At 37.3% G+C, this 23,190-nt stretch overlaps 1 protein-coding gene across 2 annotated transcripts in view; it reads left to right on the top strand.

Moving 5' to 3' along the window:
* The window catches only part of TMEM135 (transmembrane protein 135), a 158,244-nt gene that overhangs the window by 18,656 nt on the left and 116,398 nt on the right, over positions 1-23,190 (top strand). For both annotated transcript variants that reach the window (XM_064409589.1, XM_064409588.1), the window contains exon 4: positions 16,365-16,398. In XM_064409589.1, coding sequence (XP_064265659.1) covers positions 16,365-16,398 — 34 coding nt within the window. The remainder of the gene's footprint in view (positions 1-16,364; positions 16,399-23,190) is intronic.

Below are 23,190 nucleotides of genomic sequence, written 5' to 3'. Positions count from 1 at the left end.
GCAGGACACTGGCAATGAGGAGCGGAGGTGACATTGCACAGAAATGTCAAAGAGACTCGGGAAATGCTCTGCACTGTATTATGCTCCTACAGGTCTATAAAGATAAAAATGGCACATTAATATGTCCATGTTTATTCTATGTGGTGACCATAAAATATAGTTGTCCTGTCTATGAAAACTAGTTTATCAGGATCTGTGGAAAGGCCAAGGAATAAAAACACTTCCTAACTTTTCTGTATATCTATCCATAAATGTTCTGTGAGATTATTGAAAGAGAACTGGTCACATTATTATGATTAAGTAATGTTTTGATAAAAATTATTTCTTAGATAAGAGTTGATTTTGGATACATAAACATGGAGATTATGAATCTGCGCATTACAAACACATATTCTATGCCTTTTGTCCCTTACTCCAGTAGGAGGAACTCAGAATTTTTCCCTTTTTCTAGTGCTCTCAAGCTATGTGGATTGCCTTTTAGGGTTAGGAGGAAGCATTTTTACTGACTCTAATTTGTTTTAAATGCAATATTTTAGTCATTCTTTATGTTTATGTTGTCATAATGGCTATGGTTATATAATAATAAGCAAGCAAGCTTCTAATAGGTGCAGTGGCATGATTATACTTAAAAGAATATAATGTTCTTTGCAGTTTCACCTGTTTTACATGTTCTATTAAAGAAAAGTGTGCAATTGTTTTATCACAGTTTTGTAGTATTAGACATTAAAGGCTGTGTTAATGTCTCCTCAAAAATAGAAATTATTCAGTTCCTTTAATTTCATTGAGCTTCCTTAGGAAATCATTGCATTCATTTTATTAACCTTTTTATGGAGTTAACCATACAATCCTTCTTATCTCCTACAGGTGTTATTGTCAACAGGTGATAAGAAGCAATTTTATTTATAATTTTTAAAAAAGCATATTTTGGCTTCTGTTTGTAATTCCAAGTTACAGTCTCCTGTAATTTCTTTCAACATCTATTAAATGATATCACCAAGAATTGAACATACAGTAAGGAGGAGATATGCAGCTTGGAGTGAAAGGCATGGCACTGCCTTGTTCTAGAAGTACTGAAACTTGTTAGAAAGCAAGGAAGTAACTGAATATACTTGTTAAAATTGTTGTGAATCGAGCTGTTGAAATGTGATTTGAGACTTGGCTGAAGCCAGCCTGTTACTGGAAATCTGATTAGAGCAGTTGTACCTTGCTGACTTCTAAGACAAAAAAGTACCATAGCTTGGTGGAGAGCCTGTATTTAAGTGCTCTGTGATTACTTTATAGGAAAAAATTGTGTTCTCTTTAAGTGTTTTGTAAATGTGCTGATATTTCAAAACCATTTCAAGTTGTGTTTTGCTAGTAGCTAAATGGCAAACTTCATTTTATTGGAAGTATACTTTATTCTTGCTCAAGAAATCATGTATTAATGAATTTCAAGAACTATAAAGCTTTAAGAGGGGACACAATTCCAGTTTTAACTAAATTAATTGTCTTGTTGCCTGGCTGTTTTGGATTTTTTTCCCCCTGCCTTTTGTAACTGATTATGCTGGAGAAAGTTTAACTACAGCCACCTAAAATTTCTGTGGTGTTTGTGAGGGGACACTTGTGGGGTTGCCCCTGCTCCCCCCTTAGGCTGCATTAATGTTTACATACTGGCTGTTAACGTTATAGCGGCGCCTGTCTCGTCGCTGCAGTTACGACTCTGTCACTGATGGTATTATAAAACTTGAGATTTAGGGCTTTTATAATTTGGTTGTAAAATCTTGCTCTGGGCAAGTATTTGTAATATGTTTTTAGTCGAAAACTTCGGGTGTTTTTCATAAAAAAAAATTAGCATGCTGGACTCCTAGAAAAATATTTGAAGCACATGCATTTAAAAAGTAAAGCAGTGCAACAGTGCGTGTTATAGAGGAGATCTATATATACACACACATATATATTTAGTGTTTTTGGAAACAAAAGTATTACTATGCATTGCTTGGAAAAGTGACAGAAACATTTGTGTGAGAACAATGTGGAATTTTTGCAGTGTATGTTTGTTCTGATTAAACATTCAGTGCTGTTGGGATTATTTGCTTGCCATAACGGCCATTAGTCTAAACACACTGTAAAGGAGGCATATGGCAGTAATCATTAAAAATATACACTGTAAAGAAATACATGAATTTAGTAACTTTGTAAGATTCAAATACAAATTTATTGATATATATTTCTTTATAGAAGGATAGTATATTTAGATTTGAGGTGACAATCTCCTTTCTCAGAAATGTTTTGTGGTTATTCAGTTTGACATATTTTAGGGAAACAGATAAATCACCATTTTAGTGGGGTGAGTAATCAAAACAAGTGAAAAAACTTAACACAGCAAGTGTTTTTGCAAGCTTTAGTCGTACTTGCTACAAGTAAGAAATTGAGAAAGCAGGCTATGTTGAAGGGTAATTCTTTACATATTTTTTGCATTGTAGTGAAAAAACTTTGGAGTCTGGATCACTGACATGAGTATTTTGTGGTGTAATCTGGTAAGGAGAGCTAGCAGGGAAACAAATTTTTTGGAATTGTACCCCTCTAGAGTGATTATTGCTGTGGAATATGGAGCCAGGCTGTAGAAGTTACTGGGAAAGCTTTCTGTTTCTAAACCAAAATAAGTTAAATTTATTGTACTTCAGCAACTGCCTTGGTGAGAGTCAGTGTTTGAGTATTTATGTTTTTATAGTAACAGTGCATAAAACATTTGAACATGTTTTGCTGCATGCTTGGAGGGCTGCTACTGTGCTGTAGTTATAGAACCATCTCATAAAATATTTTGGATTGGAAGGGACCTAAAAGCTCATCTAGTTCCAACACCCCTGTCATGGACAGAGACACCTTCCACAAAAACATTGCTTTAACAGTTATCAGAAGTAGGGAAAACTGATCATTCAAGGCTGGGAGTGCAGAAGTGTATCTGAAAGAGGCTGTGATGATGGCAATATTGTGAATGGCGGGTAGCTCAGGATAGGCAGCTCTTGGGATATTTTTCATGGAAAAATCTGTGATAGGCTAGTATTTTAAACTAGAAGAATTAATACTCTGAGGTATATCCCTGGCAGTCATAACTTTTTTGATATATTCAGAGAGTTTTCTATTTGTCTTACTATTATTGCATCATGTCTTAATCCTGTAAACAGTTTCTGGAGTTTTTTAAACTGTTCAGTTAATTCAGTATTAATGAAGTCCATTTTTAAGAACTGTGTTTTCCAAGTGCAGGAGCAGGCAATTCCAGTATGTTGTGAGTCCAGAGAGTGAACCAGAAGACCAGTTTGGCTGAACAGTGAACTCCTCATGGAGCTCAAGAGGAAAAGGAAACTGTGTGATCTCTGGAAGCGAAGTCAGGCATCGTAGAAAGAGTACAGACCTGTGGTTTGCATATTCCGGGAGAAGATTTGAAAGGCCAAAAAGTCAATTAGAGTCAAAACTTGCCTGTGCTCTATCTGACAACAGGGAAGGGCTTTTTAAAGTACATTAATAGCAAGGGAAAGTCTAAAGAAAACACTTGTTTTCTGAAGATACTTGGTGAAGGTGGTTGCCTGACTAATACAGATGTAGAAAGAGTAGAGTCTGTTTTTTGCTTCCATCTTTAACAACACTGGTCGATCTTGAGCTGCTCAGTTCTTTGATTTGGAGGACCATGTATGTTAGTACAATCCGTTTGCAGACACTGAGATTGAAAGGAACCAGTTGTATCAGCTGGGTGTTCACAAGTCCATGGGGCCTGATGGGATTCATGCCAGAGTTCTGAAGGAGCTATTGGGTGTTGCAACAGGAGTGTTACTCAGTGTACAGGAAGGGTCTGAGGGAAGACCCAATAAGCTATAGACCTGTTGGCCTAATCTCAGTTTCTGGAAACATTCTGAAGATTATTCTGGGTAATATTGAAAGACATTTAGAGGAGCATCATGATCACCAGGCACAGTTAACAGGAGTTCACAAAGTGAACAGGACTTGTCCTGTTTTCTTATTTGATGTCCTTCTGTCACTAGGTCACCCATCTAGTGGATGAGGGAAAGGCTGTCATTTAAATTGTAGCCATATTGTGAGCCTGTCCTGTGTGAAGGACAAGGATGTCTTCTGTGGGTCATAGAAAGATGCTGTGTTACTGGCATAGTATAAACTGTCTGCTCCATTTGTAAAAGTAGCTGCAGAGTAAAATTTTCTTTATTTATATGAACTATGGAAACCACTTGGCTTACTGTGTGAGAAAGATCTTCTCTCCTGTATGGTGTTCTTAATTACTCCTACAGCAAGTCTATCCTTCATTCCTGCCCTTTACTCTGTGTGATTCTGTGTATGCACATAAGATACAGGTATAATCCTTATACTTCTGGATAAAAGAAGTGGTTGCACTCATCACTTGGACTTTCCTAACTATCTGAAATGTGTGTTTCTATTTCATACCAGTCATTTCTTTCCCACCAGTTAATGATTCACCATTCTGTCTCATTATTGTCTAGATAACTGTCTTAAACTAGATTTCATCCACTTGAGATAGCAAAAGTTTGGCAAGGCAAATTCTTTACTTGTGAACAGAGCAAGAAGGTTTATTGGGAATCAGTAACTACAGTTCCATACATGTGTAGTCAGTCAGTCCAGGTTATAAACCATCCAGGATTCTGAAAAACTGTACCGGTTCTGCGTAAGTATTAAGCAACCAAGTTTAACATTCAGGCTGCAACATTTGAAAGCTGTAAAAATTTGGTTCAGTTTTTTTGTGTGGCAACTGAAATCTTGCACAAGATGAAGAGCAGCAGTGCAGCTACAGATTTATAGTTGACAATTCATTTTCAAGGATAACACAGACAGGGAAGAATACTGGAAGATCCCTTGTGAAATATATACCTGATTCTGGAGACACTGCAGAATGCATTGCAGCATCTGGATGAGTCTGTGGAGACTGGGTTTATTTTCTCTGTGTTATTAGAGTCAGGGCTGAGATGGATCATGCAGGACTATTTGGTTGCAATTGCTCAGCGGCCTCCAGATCTCGAGTTTCAGAAGGATTTACCTGCATAGGCTCAGCCACGTGGCTGCTTCATGAAAGTAAAGACACCTCGGGCAGCACCCATTAAACTCTGGCCTACTCTATCAGTGCACGTGAGGCCAGCCTGGGTGAACAAAGGGCAGTGCTAAGGTCAGGTAGCAAGCTCTGATAGGTCCCAGGTGACTGTGCAGATACCTTCCTCTCTTTCTGCATGGCTCCATGAGTAACTGAGACTTGATTATAGTTTGATTTTTAAAAATTATTTCAAGAACCATTTTTGGCAAATCTGTTTCTGAAATGTTCACTTTTTAGGCTGAAAACTTAGGTAAAAACGATTTAGTCATCTGCATAGTAGTATATTTTTGTATTCTTTGTTTTTCATCATTAACTATAAAAAAACCCAACAAAATTTGTAAAACTTAGTCCTGTTGAAACACTGACAGATAAAATGTTAAAATTCCGACTGCTGCTGAACGTTGGACTTTTCTGTGAGTCTGACTTTAATTCAAATGGCACAAACAGTGGATTAATTGCTCTGTCCTGCCGGCTCAGCACTAGCATCCAGGACACACTCATTTGGACTTCCTTGGCTTAAGCAAACACTTAATACATCTTCTGTGTCTGAACGCTTGTGTGTAACATGTAGGTCCCAGAGGGAGAATAAATACTCTGCTAGTATAGAATAAACTTCAGATGCTGCTTAGGTGAGCTGGCTTGAGTGCTGACATTTACCTGGCAAGATAATTTCCATGCCTAGCATGTCCCTAGTGCAATGGCTGGAAGTCTTGGAAGGAACTTTTTGGTGCTGTGTTCCTCAGGTCTGCTTGTAGGATATTGTTGTTAGATGCTATAGATGAGAGCTGCTTAAGTATTTGTTTCCATGCAAGCCACACCTATAAACCCTCTATAAAAGAACTGACTTTTCTGGACCCTCATTGTTCCCAAGGAACTAAGGTCGTTGTTAGCTCCTGCAGCAGGAAAAGTGTGAAGGTAAAGACTTAGAATGGTAGTGATTTGCTATATTTAATTATGCAAAGCTTTTCTGTGGCAAAGATTACAGCACTGTTCTTAGGTCAAACATCTTACTTCCCCTTCTTGCCCTCTCCGCTCCACATCCTGGGACAGAAAATGACATGTTTTTATTTCCTTCAATAAGGAAATGAAATGCTGTGTGTTGTAGTGTTTCTTGTAATCTAATGACCTCTGTTCCAGATTGAATCTTTTTTGATAAAGTGAGTGTATGCCGTTTTAAAACTTCTCCTAAAGACAGTTTGTCTAAGAAGCAGGAACAAACAGTGTCCATGGTATTAAAGGCAAGCCTGGTATTAAACAGGTCTTATGAATTTGGGCCAGTACCTGTTATCGCAATCCAGAATGCTCCAGCTGTGGTGACAGACTGAAGCAATACGGACTGTCTGGTAGTGCAGCATAATTTGGTCTATGTGAAGGAATTTATATGGGCTCCATCTTGCTGCTTCAGTGATATGTTTTTCCTTTTAAGCTCTTCAGTGTCTGTTATTCATTCCTTCTGAGCAGCGGACTGAGGAACTAGCAAAAATGTTCCAGTATCAACTGTTGGCAATTTGGATGTTTGAGCATAATGCCAGAAAATAGTAGGTTCAAACTGGACTTGGCAATAGTTTATTTCTGTCTTTGGTAGGTGAAATGTCTCATTAACATCTGTCTGTAGTATCTGGCACAGTTCATCATCCAGGACTGATGTTCTGCCAGAAACTGGCTTCTCAGTCAGTAGGGATGTGTTGAAATGACACTCAGTCAAACTTTTAGTGTGGTTTTCTTGCCTTTCTAGAGAAAGTTCACATTGGTTTCTGATGTTGCTGTTCCTTGGGACCCCTTGGTGGACCCCCATTACGGATGTAGGCACATTCCTAATAGACACATTCTTCATCTGTCTTCTGAGTGATTAAATTAATAGTTCCTAACTGGATTTAAAGCCTGTTTTTAAAATTACTTAATAGGCTGTCATTAGAGGGTCTAAAGGGAGGGGAAAAAAGCAAATGTCACTGTACATGTTGACAAGTCTAACTCCATGCACTACTTCCCTTGGAAGTGATAGTCTGCTGTTGCTGAACACAAGGGCATTTAGAAGTTAGTCACACCATGTGAAAAGCTTCAATAGTTACTTGTTGCAGTTAGATTGATTTGTCAAATCAAATAGCTTTCTTATTTTTACAGATTGTTTCAGGTGCTTTGTAAACAGTACAATTCTATCACAAATGTAACATTATAACATTATGACTCTAAAGAGAAAATCAGTTCTAAACATGCAAACACTACAAGAGGTATTAGTCTTACAGACTTGAAAAAACAGTATCAGGCTGCTTAAGTCTTTTGAAACAGATGAAATAACTGATTATTTGAGTAGCTTGTCAAAAAACTTGTGGACTGGACTGTCTCAAACTTGGCACAGACTATAAATTGGAAAGGGAAGGCCAACCATTCCAAGGGGCTTCTTGGGAAGCCTCTGGAGCTGCTTCTTGTTGAGGTGCTGTGAGCTAGTTTTGGGATATGCAGGTAGGGTGTGGTTGAAGGGCTCTTAACTTAAGAAGGGCTAGAGGGTAGAGGTTGAGAAGAATAGGTCAGATACTGCATAAATTTCAGCTGGTATTGGGACAGCCCCAAGCTGTCAACTGAAGAAGTGACCTTATATGACAAATTGTTTCTCCTTCCTGCCTTCTCACTCTTAAAATACACTGAGTATATGTCCAAGGCCAGTGAATACTGGACATATTTTCAACTCTGAATTTTTTCCATGCCCTGTCCTGCTCTTCCTAATTTTTATTAACTATTCTGTCCATAGTGTCCTATTTTACTTTAGAGTGGTAGTGATTGCCAACAGACTGCATTAAACAATGACCTCCTGCTGCTGAGAGTGTCCAAAGCAGTTTTGTTAAAAAGTGTTTGCTTTTGTGTCCTATGCTCATACCTTCCAGACAGAGTGGCCAAACAGCCCATGCCCAGAAAGAACTGAGTGTTTTCTTTGTGATTGACTGAGCTGATTAAAAACAGTTCAGTGTTACTATCAACAGTCCAAAGAAATTGTTGTTTGGGGCCTTACTTAACACTAGATAGACCTTCTGTACCAAGAATGTGAATAATTTAAAAAATCCTGAAATCCTTCATTTCTTTTCTTGAGGTTTGATTAATTTGTTTTTCTTCTGTTATCTCCCAGTCAGTCATTCTCTAATACTAATAAGCTTTTTGGAATCTTTTTATCTCTTCACAGAATCTTGTGAGGTTAAATCACACTTTAATTAAGAGGTTTTTTCCCCTCTGTAGGTCAGCGTTTGTTTTTGCTCTGTAGATACCATAGAGAAACTCAGAGAGAAGGAAGAGGGAGGGAATAGTGAAAGAAAATCTGTACAAAATAGAGCATAAAGGAGTTTAAAAAAATTGAACTATAGATATTATCTTGTGTTGCACTTTCTGGAAACTCTGTAAGAATTATTGGTACTAATTTAGCTGGAATGTATTACTGTAGATATATTTTATTTTTGGCTTCTCTCCCATTCCAGTTTTCTCATACCCTTTCTTTGGCATGTATTCAAATCATAGAACATGTTGAGTTTATTTTGTTTCCTTTTAAGAACAACAAATTCTGAGTATTTGCATAAAACCATTTTGCTTAACATGTAATGTGCTCCAAGCAAGAATTACTGATTTACAGTTTTGAGCAATTTCAGTTTCTCCAGCTTGCAAAGTGTCCATTTCCTACTTTAAACAACCCAAAATATTGAAGGAAATTACTTTAAAAAAAAGTGGGTCTTGAGTCCTTAAACTGTATATTTTTGAGATGAAGTTCTGAACATGATTTTTGTGCTAAGGACTTACCTACTGGTCTTTACTAAACCAAAAAGTTACCATGTTCTTTTTTGAAAACTCACTGCTTAAGTCTGTTTTCATAATTTTCAGCATTATTTTGAAAGCTTGTCTGTTCCTGCTGATTTTAAGTGAACTTTTGCACCAGGACTTTGCTGCTGACCTCTGGCTGTCAGTAGGAAATTGGTGGGTGTGAGAGATTAACGATACCCTAAACATAATCTGCAGTGCTTGTGTTATTACAGGGATGCAATCACAACTCCACATCTATGCTGGGTTTGCTTGTGGTGTCAAGCTGCTGTAGAGCAGAGAAAACCCTACCTCTTACCTCTTCATTTTAACTTCTTTCATTTCAGGGAAACCTGTGATTTGTGTATTTGACTTAATTCTGCAGGTTATAAAGTAATGTTTTACGGGCGGGGGGAGGGATTGAAGCTGATGGGAGGAATTCTTCCTGTTTTTACAGACCACGAGTCCTGTCTGGGGAGCCATTACAAACTATTATGTTAGCTTCTTAGTTTATGTTCAGAAATTAAAGCCAGAGTTAACTCTTTTTGAATCTTTATTTTTCCTTTATTTGCCTTTGAATTCAGAAATTCTTATAAAAGTAGTTTTACTTGTCATTTCTTAGACTTTTAAAGAATAATAATGAAAAAAATAGTTAAAATACAGTGATAAGTGTCAGAATATGCAACAGATTCAGTGAACAGTGACATTCATATAAAATTCAGATTTGATTTTGTAGGAAATTAATGTAATGAATTTATGGAAAAAATGGTTGGGGAAGTCATGTAGAGTTCTGATTTCGTTGTGTAGGTCACAAGGAAAGGTGAATTTGATTCTAGTACCTGCTTCTTCTTGATTTGTCAACATGAAGCACTTTTGGCAAAGCAGATAAGCAGATATCAGGAATTTGAAGTTTTGGACTGGGGATGAAGTTAGAAAGCTTTATAGCAAAGCTAAAACTGCTCTGGTCTTAGCAGTGAGTTGGATATTTTTATTTTCTGGTGTTTGTCCCACCAGCTGTTAAATTTATTGCATATGTGGAGAAACATAATCCATCAATTACATGTTTAATCAGAGAACCTGTTCTCTTAACTGCATGCATGAAGATTTTTAACAAGGTGCTATATCCATCTTTAGGCTCCTATCCCCCTGTGCTGCTGGCTGCTGCTGTGTTGGGTTATGGGAGCTGTCGCAGGGGTGGGGCCTGGGTGTACCTGCCCTGGTGTGTCCCTTGCCCTGGGAGTGAATTTAGGAGCTCCTTCTTTTAGCTCACACTTAGGGCTGTGCTCACTGAAGGAGATGCCTGTTCAGTCATTTTGTGTTAATTCTGTACACAGTGGTATTCATCTTGCTGTAGCTATTTCCTGTTATTTCTGACTTGCTAACTTATTTCCCCTTTAGTTTTGAGCAAGACAAAAAAAAAAGCGATCATAAGAACCACAATACTGGTAAAAAAGAGCAGTTATAATAGTTCAAATAAGTTTAATTAATTGCAGTGAATGTTTAGATTTCAGGATGTCTGCTCAGAAAGGTTTGTGGTTAAACTGAAACAAGGCAATAGAGAAAACAATTCTTTAAACTTCATGAGGAAATTCTTCATGAGTTTTTCATGAGGAAATTCTAGGAACTGGAGTGCTGCTATTAGACACAAAAGGTAGGCAGGGCAAGGCAAAACGTATGAAAGAAAGAAATATTCAGAAGGAAGAATAAATATTGAGAAAGATATTGTTTAAAAATGACAGGTCCTGCCTCTCTTCTGTGGCTTTTTAGAGAAAGAGAAGGTGTTTGCTTTCTGTTGGAAATTTTCTTTGAGGGCTTCTGTGGTTGCAATAATTAATTTATGGTACAATTTCCATGAGTGTAAGTACTTTCTAAGGATTCATCCCGCCTTCAGGCAAGATTGGTTGGGGTTTTTTTGTGTGTGCAGATGGTGCTGTTGTGTTTTGCTTTTTTTTTTTTTTTTAGCTTAGCAACAACTCTGTATTTAAGGGAAACCATAAATACATTGAAGGAAAACCATACATGAGAGAGAACTGGCAATGAATTTTGTAGGAAAAAACAATCTTGGTGGTATTTAAAGATTGGTATTTTTTATGATTTACTATTATATGAAGTAAAAGCTTATTCTGCTTGTGAAAATAGAGTTATTTTTTGAATTTTATAGCCCATCAAGCCGAGCAAGAAAACATTCTTCAGCAAAGTGTTCCACAAACAATATGTTGGCATGCAGATTTGGACAGTTGCTGCTTCTATTGGCACAAGTAGAATTTTTTACTCACGTGTAAGGGAAATTAGACTTTGGCCTCAGTCAAATAAGTTTTCCAGAATTTACAGCACTTACAAAAAGATATAATTACCTTGCTCACAGGTGAATGCAAAGTCTGAGACCAGCACCCAATGATTTCTTTGACTTTAAAATACTTGTGTTTAAACAAAAGATAAGAGAACTTTAATCTGGTTTGTATTTCCTGTATTTTCATTTGATGACCTAAAGATGAATTTTGAAAAACTGGGACAGTTTTAGCAAAGAGCTATAAGTATGATTAAAAACTTAGGCAACATCATGGAAAAACTGAAGGAGTTCAGTTCTTGTTTAAGAAATGGTATTGAGTGGGACTTGGTTGGAGGGGGTAGTGTTACAGGGGAGGTAAAGATGTAAATGTTTTCAGAGACCAGACTAATTCATTTCTTAGGGTGCAAACTGTAAAGATAAGTACCCATAAAATAATGTATCAGTGATTGTGGTGATTGGAAATACTTAAAAGACAAATTTGATCTTTTTAAGTACATGGCTGATTCATTAAAGAAGAGTTCCTGTTTTGTATTCGTTAGGAAGACAGATTGTTTATCACTCTAATCTCTTCTAGTTTTATAATCTGTGAAAATAATTATTGACGATATTTTGAAGTTGCTTTCCACCTTTTTCTGTAGAGTAATAGAATTGTTCAGGTAAGCCTTGGGAATTCAGCTAGTGCAGCTTCCTGCTTGGAGCAGGGCTGGCACTGAATTCAGTCCAGCTTGCCTGGGGATTTGTCTGGTTGGCCTTGCAGACTTCTGAGTCCCTGTTCCAGTGCTCTCATGACTTGCTGGAGAAAATGCTGTTTCCTTGGGGCAGGTGGGAGTCTGCCCAGCCATTCTGATGGTCCTCCATGCCTGATCAGTGCCTGCTTGTACTGGGGGCCACAACCAGGCACAGGCCTCTGAGGTGTAGTGAGTGCCAAGTAAATGGGATTAATCATTTCCCTTGACCTCCTACCTAAACTTCTGGTAATACAGCCCAGTACATTGCTAGGTTTCCTTGTTATTTTTATCCTGTAGCTTTTTGGGGTTTTTAGCAGTTATTTTAGACTCTTTCCTCTGGGCAGTGCAATAACAAAAATATGTGGTTCTCTGTTGAGGTTTATAGACCATAGTTTAAGAGCTAGTGCTGTTATAATTTCATCTGAATGTTCCTAAGTTGTCCAAAAAGCAAATTTTATCTAGTTAAACTTTTCTTTGAGGAAGGTTTAAATGAACAAGAGAATTATCTTCTAGAAGCCTGTGGTCTTTTGTAATTTAACCATTAAATGTGGAGTCTGCAAGATTGGAATTATTCAACTGTAGATAATGTGACCTGTGTTGGATAACTAAACTCTGAGACCTTGCTTACTCAGTTCTCTATCAAGCATGTTAGAAAATTTATTTAAAAGTGTGAATTGGGAAGAAAAAGGAGGAGAAACTACGTGAAAAGTATACTAAACACTCCTTCTCTTTGAGATTTGAATTTAAGAGCAATTAAAACATTATTACTTTCACGCAAGCCTCCTTTTTCAGGTGAAGGAGACCTGTCTTGTTAACATTTTTTCAGCAAAGTATTTTTTTGGTTCTTTAATTTAATACAAGAAACTGGTAGGATGGACCTTGGTCTACTGTCCATGAATTTAAGGTTACCCCTAGCTCATGTTTTTCCTTCCTGAGTTAAAGATCACAGGTGTCATTAGAAACAGAGCTGGGTATAGGAGAGTCTGTCAATTGAGGCGATGACTGGGAGTCAGTGGGAAGCCACAATGAAGATATTAATGAAAGCAGGCTTTGGAGAAAATGGCCTAAGACAGAAACCATGGAGGAAGAGCAGGCAGTAGGGATTTGTGTGTGTCTGGTCGGGCTTTCCCGTGGTGACCTTGCCAGACTGTCACTGCTGTAGCCACCTGCTAGTGTTGGTGTTGCCAAGACTAGCATTCAGCACTGGGTCATGGACTTTAGCAGTGAAATGTAAGCTGTTTATTAGTATCTTTAAACCTCCCCAAAGCATGTGGTTAGACATGGCTGACTAATTATTTTTATTGTTTAATAATTTCCTGCTCTCTTAATACCATTTCCCAATTATATTCTCCCCCTATTTACCAGCTGCAGTTTTAATACAGTCCTTGGGTTGTACCAGTGACCCTTTTACTTGGCCTACCTCCATCTTTCTGTCCTGTTTTCTGTCAGCTGTCATTGCTACAAAATAGTGCAACGTTTTCTGAACTTCCAACTGCTTTTTAACATCAGAGTTCAGGTTTGGGTTAGGCTTGTTGGATCACATTTGCTCAGGGCCAGGAAGAATGCCCTTTCCCCCTCCCCTTTTTTTCCCTTTTCCATGGAAACATGGGGCTATTTATTTTTAAAACAGTCACAGAGTTAATTTGGAGAAAGAAAACTCTTTCTGCTTGGAGTTATCCTGGGCCTCACAGCCGGGCTTGTTGCAGGCAATTGGAGATGACGTAACCTAACAACTTGCTGTGTTTTCAGTTCCGGAAGTTACTTCCTTGTACAAATTTATTGTCTGCACATTTTGTCTCCTCCCAGCCACCTACTTCTCACATTGGCCTTGCTACAGCTGCACTGCAGCTTCTGAGTTCTTTCCTTCCTCTTCTCTAGCCCCTTTTCCTTTCTTTGTGTTTGTGGTTGGTGAGTTGCAATGTTCCCCCAAAGGGACTACAATAGAAACTAAAACTCATTTAGTGCTTACTTTGTTAGTGTTTTAAAAAAGACTAAATTAATTTCAGTGGGAGGCTGAAAAGCTCTGCATTACAGAGAGGTTGCAGGGGAGAATCCACTAAGTAAGTTATGTGCACATAACAATGATCATCCTGCTTCGTGCCCACTGTAGAATGTACAGCTGTGAATACACAGAGTGTACTCTGAAAGCTGCATCTGTCGCTCCGTTGCTGGTTGAGTCTTCTCACAGGTGTGTTACTGGAGGATGATTTTGAATGTTCTGACATTTTCCAGAATACTCAAAATGATTGAGTTACCAGGTTAGCTGTTATGGGTAGGTTCATCTCTGTGTTTCAAATGGCTGAGTGGATGTTTATCATAAATTTTTAATGCTATTACAGGAGTAAAAAGAAAAGCTAAGAAACATGAAGTATCCAATATTTTTTCTTGAAACTAAATTAAATAAGATTTACAGTACACAGAACTGTGTATTATCTGGCAGTTTGCTACTCAGGAGGGTTGAGGCACCAGTATAGTTTTATCACTTGAGCTAGTGAACGGAAAGACTGGCTGAATGTTTGCAGACCAGCCCGAGAGTTGAATTTATCTATTGCATCGGGTGAATTTTTACCCCTTCCTGTTCAGAATGTCATACAGTATTTTGATCCTTTATTGCAAGTTGTAGGAGCTATTTTGCTTAAATACTCAGAGACCCCGTTTCCTACCTCTTGTCTTCTTTTTTTTCTTGTATGCCTCATCCTCACCAAATCTTTAGATTCAGGCTTTTTTTTCCTTAGCTTCCATGCTGGAATCTTGTTTCCAGTATCTGGCACAGGGTGGTACTGGGTAGAAAGGTATACAGAGAGCGGACTCTGCTTTAAAAAAAAACAAAAACCAACTGTGAAACGAACTGATTTGGATGGTTAAAGTTTTGGACTTAAGCCAAATTTGAATCTTCCCTGTGAGTAGAGAGCAAGTTGTGGAAGTCAGTATGCTGTGTTACTGCTTTCCACAAATTCAGTGTGATGTGGTAGCAGTAAAACTTTTAAGTGGAATGTATCCCTGTAGCCTAGATGGCTCCTGTGAAAAACCTTGATCTGGATGTGTAACTTGACAAACTTATGGACTTGTAAACATGGAGGTTAATAAATACTGAATAAACTCTTTGGATGAATCAAGTTTGGGAACTGTGTGATACAGATTTTTTTCCTGCTATGTGTGCTTTTGTTCACTTCTTCAACTGAATTAATAGCAGGATATGTTCTGTTAACACATGGCTCTCTTAAGCACTCTATGAATGCTTAGAAATTTAAAATGTCATGACAAAATGAAACATGCAAGCCTGTGTTAAACCTTCTGTTTTGTATTACCTTCTGTAGTAGAGATATTAAAAAAAAATCCTAAGTGACATGAAGAAAAGTATGGATTCAGGTTATAGACTGACTTCCATATTGAGAAATTTTAATAGTTGAACGTGTAATGCCTTCACAAAAAAATTCAGGTGTTTTGTGTAAGACCAGTGGTGTCAATGAGAAAAATCCCAAGTACTACAAGGCTGATGGTAAACTCAAGAAGATAAGAACACCAGTCCAGTAGGAAATACTGAAACTGAGTGTTCCAACCTTTGGCTGCAGTTTCTAATGTAGTCTTTGCAGAAGAGGAGGAATAATTGAGGGCAAAGCAAACCTGTAGTGATAATGTCTTCCACTTTCTCAAGGGTGATGGTGGCTTGCAACTCAGGTAGAGAAAATAATTTTAATTTCATCTGAACCCTACAGTGCAGTCGGTTGCTGGAGTAGCTCACATCTATGTAGTCAAGTTCAGTTTTCATTTTATGCTGCAATAGATCAACAAAAATGTGAGAGCTTGAGCCCAAGTTTATTACTTTTCCTAAAGAGCAGTGTGAGCTGTGGGCTGAGACACAGACAGATTAAAAATTTGGAGTGGAAGTAAAAGTAGATAAAGGTTAGAAGAGAAGATGGTGGCCGCTGTTTCAGGGGACTGTTGGCACCATGACTTTCAACTGGCTTGAGCCAAGATTTGTGCATCAGTCTCAGTAGAAAACATTTCCTGATATTGTAGGCAGAAGGGCTAAGGTGCCTGGAGTTGCATAGCACCAATTACAAAACAGAAGTTAACACAGGAGCATTTTGCTGCAAATTCACAATTTAACTTAGGCTTAGGTCAATGTTTGCATGCTTATGTTACTGGCTTATGTGTAGACTTAAGTTGTGATAAGTGCTGTGTGTAATTCAAGGTGCCTTGCCCCTTCTGAGAGCTTCAGGACTCATGTGGAGTAGCCAGTTGCTATATATAATATAACTTGGTTCCTGTAATTCCTAACTGCTTTGGACACTGTGCTATCAAGGTGCTATTTTTATGTTTGCAGTTATTTTTCTATAAGGTGCTAATGATTCATTCTTCATCAATAATCTGTTTTTAAAATCCTCTTTTTTAATAAAATATTCTTAATGATTAAAGTGTTTTTCTTCAGTTTGACAAAAATATTTGTTTCATCTTCTTATTTTATCTTTTCTGTTTATAGGAGAGGTCTTCTCACAATATACATGGCTAATCAAGTAAGTAGTCCTTTATTTCAATAAAGAATAAAAACATGTAAGATCCATGGGAAATGTTTTCTTTAATGTTGATAGATGCTGAGATTCATTGCATTTTTAAAATTGTTGCAGGGTTTTTCTTTAAGAAGTATGTATAATTAGATAACTAAAACTCCCTTAAGAGCAAATTGTGATCAGAGGTCTTTCAGAAGTAGCTGTAAAGCAGAGGCTGAAATATGGTTCCTTGAACTATGCTCAAAGTTTTGTGTATTGTAGCCCCAAGAAGATGGTAATTTTGCATTTCTTTTCCATGATAGAATGGCATTTGGTACTTAAATGATCATTATTTTGCAGATGAGAAATCCAACACCATATACTTCAGTTTTGCAATTAATAATTTTACAACTTGTGTCAGTTGTGCATGCAAACATTTATACCACATGATTGTATCAACTTAAATCTTGAGTCATATTTCTTTTACTCTCCTTCAAATAAATAACATTTATCTAAATGATGCTTTGTGCATTAACTTTTTCGAAATATAAAATGCTTCTGTCACTTGATCATAGTCCTTTAGGAAAGATCTTACTTTGCCAAAGGAATTATGTAGTTTTTGTAAGTTTGAGTTGCATAAGTAGTCACAGAAACTACAAAAAAGAAAACGAGAATTGTGTTCAGACTACTGAGAGAGTTTGCTTGGGCCTCAGTAGAGCTGTGCATGAGTCAAACTCTGATGGTGATGATAAGATTAATGACTAAAAGGGGTGAGACAAAGGCAATGTATCATAGTACAGATTAGGGTGATAAAATTAATAGGTTCTCTTCCGTCCTTGTACAGTCATTGTTTATGACTTGTAATTCTGAGTATTTTGTGGGGGCAGAGCTTTTGGAAGGAGCTGATATCATGACATGTGTTAGCAGGTAGATATCCTGGAAAGTCCCTTTATGCAATTACCAAACCCATTATATAGTTCTCTCTTGAAGTCTGGTGCTTAACAATTTCTTTTAGGCAGAAATTGTTTCTTGGGTTGTTCTGTATTCATAGACTCTGTCTTTACAGACAGACTCGTGAGGAACTTACAGACTTCAGAAGAGAATAAATTTATTTTTTCTCTTCACTTTATTATTGTTGAAGTACCATTGTAACTTTTATAACTTCCTGATTTGTATGACTTATACTCTGTCCTTTAGGATTCCTTTTCTTTATGAAGTTTTTTAACCTAATTTGAAAAGATGACAAGTTCTCCTTTTGGAATTCAATTAACTAGCTGTTCAGAGTCCCAGTAATGCATGGCAACAAGGTTTGACTCCTGCAAGGAAATCTGAACCTTGGAAGTTTTCCTTGAATTCAGAAGGGCACTGTGTAGAAACTCCTCATTCAGGGAAGAGAGGTTATAAGGATGGTGGTATTTAGTTGAACATACTGTTACTCCTTTGGAATAGACTTTCCAAGAGAAGGGGGCAATAGGCGTGCTTAAATAGCGTCACCTCTGAGTATCAAGATTCTGAGAAAGCTGTCATTGTGTTCATGGCTCTAAGGAGGTGCCACATAGGTCACCCGGTGTTGGACAGAGTTGTAAGGGAAAAGGCAAGCTGTGCAGTTACATTTTGTGGATACCATTCCGCATGGATATTCTCTTCAGCACAGTGGCTTATTTTAGTCACAAATCTTTGGTGAAGCCAGGGCTGCCAGGGTTTGCTCTGTAAACTTGTGATCATGTGGTACCTTGTTAGCAAGCCCTGTAATCACAGTAAATGTTTCCCTATTTGTGTTGCTTATCTTTGGCTTAGAACTTTATATGCTTTTATAAGATTCACCTATAAAGTTACTAAGCCTTTAAAATGTTTGTCTGTTAGCTTTAGATTTCAGCATGTCCCATTTTGAAAGCTGTCACATTTTCGTCATTAGTGATGGCAGGTAGATTGTGAAATTAGCTTGCATTTCTTTCATTCTGTAAAACTTGTGTCAGGACCTGTTAGGATGATAATGGAACTAAATATATTCCTTTGTTTTGTTTCATGATTTGCTACACTGGGTTTTGCGGCCTGAGCAATAATTATTAAAGCTTTTTTTGTGTGTCTTCATGTGTGCCTTTGCCCAGGTAGGCAGGAGGTAACTGTAATTACTGTTGGTTATTATAAGTGATTATCATGACTGTTGCTGCACTGAATTTTTATAGCCAGATTAGAGCTTTTAAATCAGAAAATTTAAGTCCTGTTGTCCAGTTGGCAGTATGTGACAATTTGTCCTTGGAGATGAATTTACTTAGTGGAAAGGTGTGTTAAATCTTTATGCATGGTTGCGGTTTTTCATTTCAGTGAGTTAAATTCAGTAGAACATGAAAGGCAGCGAGGTCTAAGGACTCTTGTTCTAAATGTGACATTTTTATTGTTTTTTTAATCTGGAGCTACTGAAAACTTGTGAATGGAAACATGTGAACAAGTGTCCTAGTTAATTTTAAATAAGTCAGTGATTATAGATTTATGTGAACCTGAACTCCCTAGCTGCATTTCCTTGCTGCTTACATGTTAACATGGCAGATTAAAAATAAGATGTTTAGGCTATATATGCTCTATGGAAAAATAGAATAATTTTTTTTTTCAGACTAAATTGCTGCTAAATTGAAGCTATATAAGAATGTACTTTAGGATTTGGATTTTTTTTTTTTTTTTTGAGATAGGAGTTAGAAATAAGCATGGGACTGAAGCATTTGTAGCTTTATTTTTAATGTGCAGAGTCTAAAATCAACTTCTTAGCTTCTCACTGGAAGTAATTTGAATTTTTTAGAACTAAATTAGTACACCTATGTCCTAGCATTGCTTAACATGTGCGTTTGACACCTAAGTTTTCTCTAATAGCCCAGAACAGAGTAGTGGTAATCACTGCTGTGGACACACAGAGCTATGGAGCTTTCAATTTCTATTTTGGATTGCATGTATTAAAGTCACAAAATTTCTAGGATCCTGAGAGATGCATTGATAGTGAACATATAAGATGATCCTTCATGGATAATTTAAGATCAAAAGGAACCCCAAGATTCCAGCAAAAGGTGGAAAGTGAAATGTAATCTTTCAGTTATTTTTATCTGGAACAGTAGATGATATTAATGACTGTCCATTAAGACGACCTATAGCTCTTATCTTTCCAGACACTTGGGGCACACTTTGTTATGAACAGCTCAGCAGTTGAGTTACTGCTTTTACATTGAAGAAACTGTGTCTTTGGGTTAGGGTTTGGCTTTTCTAGTGTTGAAAATAAAACAAAGTTTGCCTTCAAAATGCAAAATAGGAAGAGACTAATCTGAACTAGGACTGACTTGATATAAAGCTTCTTTGAGAAACAAAACTTTAGAAAAATTGCTATGTTGTCACTGATATGCTACCCCAGAGAGGAAGCAGTTATCCTAGCATGTGCTGAGCTGCATGCTGTTTGAAATTCAAACTCTGCATCACTACATCAAAGTCTTTATTCATTCTCTACTAAAACTTCTGGTGTATGGTGGGCTGCTTACAGAATTGGAAATGTTAATATCAATAAGAGGCTTTCGAGGGTCATGGATTAAATGACAAAGCTTTAGCACAAGGTGAAGCAGCTGGGTGCAAAAGGTAGAGTGATGTTGTTGAGAGCTGTTTCGTGAGAGTGATGCGAGGAAGAAGTGTAGGGATATGTCCCAGCCGTAGAGAAAACATTACTGAGTGGAAAGTTATAAATTTGAAAAGTAAGATAAGAAATATAGAAAGAAAGGAAGTAGAGAAGCACAATCTGCAAGTAAAACCCAAAAATCTATTGTGGCAAGAGACATGGAGCTGGACTGACACAATGGGAGTTGGTGTGTGGGAGTGTTAGAGGTAAAACAAGTGGAAAAAAGATGAGAGTTTACTCTAGTTAAAGGAAAGAGCAGGCAATAAAGAAAATGATGGGTTTGCCATGAAGGATTGGATTAATTTAATAATTAATTAATATTAAGAAAATTTTAGGAAGAGACCAGAAAGAGAGACACAGAGAGATGGTATTGTTGGCGTCTGGAAATGGAAGTGGGGGAAATTGTTAGCAATTTCATCTGGACACAGTTTACAGAGAAATCTGGAGATCAATCTTATTTATTTGCTGATGTTGGGTCATCAGTGCATCTGGTGTTTATGAAATACTGTACACAGATCTTTATACACAGAGGAAGAGATACTACTTAGACAAGTACAGAATGAGTTGATCAGTGGCATTGCAGTGGGTGATGCTTTGCTTCTGTATATGATAAAGTAACACAGCTGAGCAGTTTTTTGCTGTTTTAAAGTAGTCCAAGCAGTTTCACAGTTGACTTGTTTTTCAGTTGCATAAAATGGCTAAATCTGGGTTCATTTTGGGTGTATTGTTGTTTATTCCAACTAGTCAAGTGTGAAGGTTGCGTGTAAGTTGTGCTCTTAAAGCTTGAAATATTTGGTCTAGAAGCATGCAAAATGCTGAAACTCAGACTCGAAAATAAATCCCTCAGGATCTCATGGAGAAATTAGTATCCATTGCTCTTCAGTCAAATTTAATTCCAGGTATTTGTATGAATTTTTTACAGGGTGGAAGTCATAGTGATTCAAAATATCACAAAATTTTCATGCTGTGTAATATTTAAAAAAACCTCAAAGCTATTAGCCTAATTCTAGATATCTGGCACACACAGAGAGCCAAGTAAATAGCAAGCTTGACAGAGATATGGCACAATATAGGACATGGTTCAAATGTTTGGGGCCAAGAACCCTCCAATATAACTTTCCATATACACTAAATTTGTTATTGTTTAATGCCCTTTTGAGGGTGATAGGTGGATGGATGAAAGAAGGAGGAAAGAGACTTGCTATGGCAAGAGAATAAACAACAGCCACTTCTAATTGTTATTTTGCTGATCCTGTAGTTTTAACTTTTTGCTAAAGCCAGACTGGTAATATTGTAAAAGAAGGTACTTGCATGCAAGAAATGCACTAAGACTGAGCATTCCTAAGTGATTTTTCTTATGAGCTTATCAAGTGCTTTCTGTACAAAATTGCTGACGTATCTTAGTTGTTACAGATGTCTTGAGAAATACCTTGTGCCAGTTACAATTAAATGAGGGAGGATACTATTAATAATACAGTTTGAAGGGTGTTTTTGTTTTGTGCAGGTTTTACAGTAATGTGCAATCATTTGTCATTAATATAACTTGCAACTCAGAGAAATTATCACCCAGTGCTGCTACGTGCTATAAAACATTGTGTACCAATTCAAAAATATCCTTTAAAATGAAAAAAAAAGAACATTGTCACTTCTTTGTTTGTAACTGTGAAGTAACAGATATTTAACACATCTCATTTGTTTCAGCAAAGCATTATATTTGGCTACACAGTTTATTCATCATAGCACAGGAAAATGTTTTCTGTTTGAAATTACTAAACCGACATTTCATAAACAGGACTGCCTTCCACCTTTTCTTCTCCATTGGGAACAGTTTCATCTTAGTCAAAACATGGAGGGAATCCAAAATGATGAAGGACAGGTGGATTTAAATTTTCCAAATACACATTTTAAATGTTTTGAACCTTTTAGTTGTGGTAAAATGAATTTGACTAGTCATGCCTTGTCTTTTCAGATAATTAAAGTTTTGTTGTGTGCTTTCATGTAAACCTTAGTACTAACATTATATGAGGACTGCCTGGATGTAAGACTTTAGCTATTCTTTTAGCATATTAGCCAAATAGAAATTAATGGTTTTTTTGAATTTTTTCTAACATTTCAGAAGTAATCTCCATAACTGTAAGTGCATCAAGTAAATGCTTGAGACACTTGTCTTCCAGGATTGCTTTGTCACTGTTTTCTCTACTCCTCTTCTGGGGTGACAGTGGCTTTGATTACAGCAGCAGCTGTCAGGAAACATGAGTTTATTGTCTGACAGTGTCCAGATTCTCCATTCATTCCTTGTATTGTCACCTTTTAAGCTGACAGTTTGCTAGTTAAGGTAAAACCATTGTGTTGTTCCTTCTTTCATACAAAAAAGTCTTAAGTACTAAGCTACTTTTGTTTTGTAGAATAGTAAGTGGTTTTATAAGTTACTGTTGGAATAGGAGAAGTACTTTGATATTTGGTTTAGATTGGATACCAGGAAAAATTTCTTCATAGAAAGGGTTGTCAAGCACTGGAACAGGCTGCCCAGGAACGTTGTGGAGCCACCAAGCCTGCAGGAATTTAAAAGGCTTGTACATGTGGCACTTGGGGACATGCTTTAGTGGTGGACTTGGCAGTGCTGGGTTAGCAGTCAGAGCTGATGATCTTAAAGCTCTTTCACAGCCTAAACAATTCTGTAATTCTGTGAAAATTTGAAAGCTCAGAGGGAAAGGTTTTCCTTCTTGGAAACTGTGTTAAACTGAAGCTCAGGATTGTAAAGCCTTGTGGAGGGCAAAGCCCCATTTTGGGACAATGTTCTGAAGCATGTCCTGATTCTCGTAGGGAAGCATCCAGCACCAAGTCATTGCTGCCTGGGTGAGGGAAGAGCAAAAAGCACATAATTTAGTCCTGGCTGGAAAGAAGTCTGAAATACTCACTTGAGGCAGAAGTTCTGCATTTGCATGGACAAACTCTCTTAGGTGATGTCTTGCCATTTGCTGTAGTTGCTAATTTTTGTAGTTCTGTCACAAGCTTTTAATTTTAATGCCAACAAGAAACAAGTCTTGTCTGGTATCAATTTAGACAAGACTTGAAATATTGATTGGAATCAACTCAGTAGTGTTTTCCCTGGGGCTGTAGTTCTAATATAACACATCTGAAGTTTGAAGCTCAACAGAGAGTCCTGGATC

This window comes from Passer domesticus, chromosome 2 (assembly GCF_036417665.1).
Source record: "Passer domesticus isolate bPasDom1 chromosome 2, bPasDom1.hap1, whole genome shotgun sequence".
In the NCBI taxonomy this organism is placed as follows: domain Eukaryota; kingdom Metazoa; phylum Chordata; class Aves; order Passeriformes; family Passeridae; genus Passer; species Passer domesticus.
Note: the sequence above shows the minus strand (reverse complement) of the source record. Positions and strands in the feature narration are given on the sequence as shown.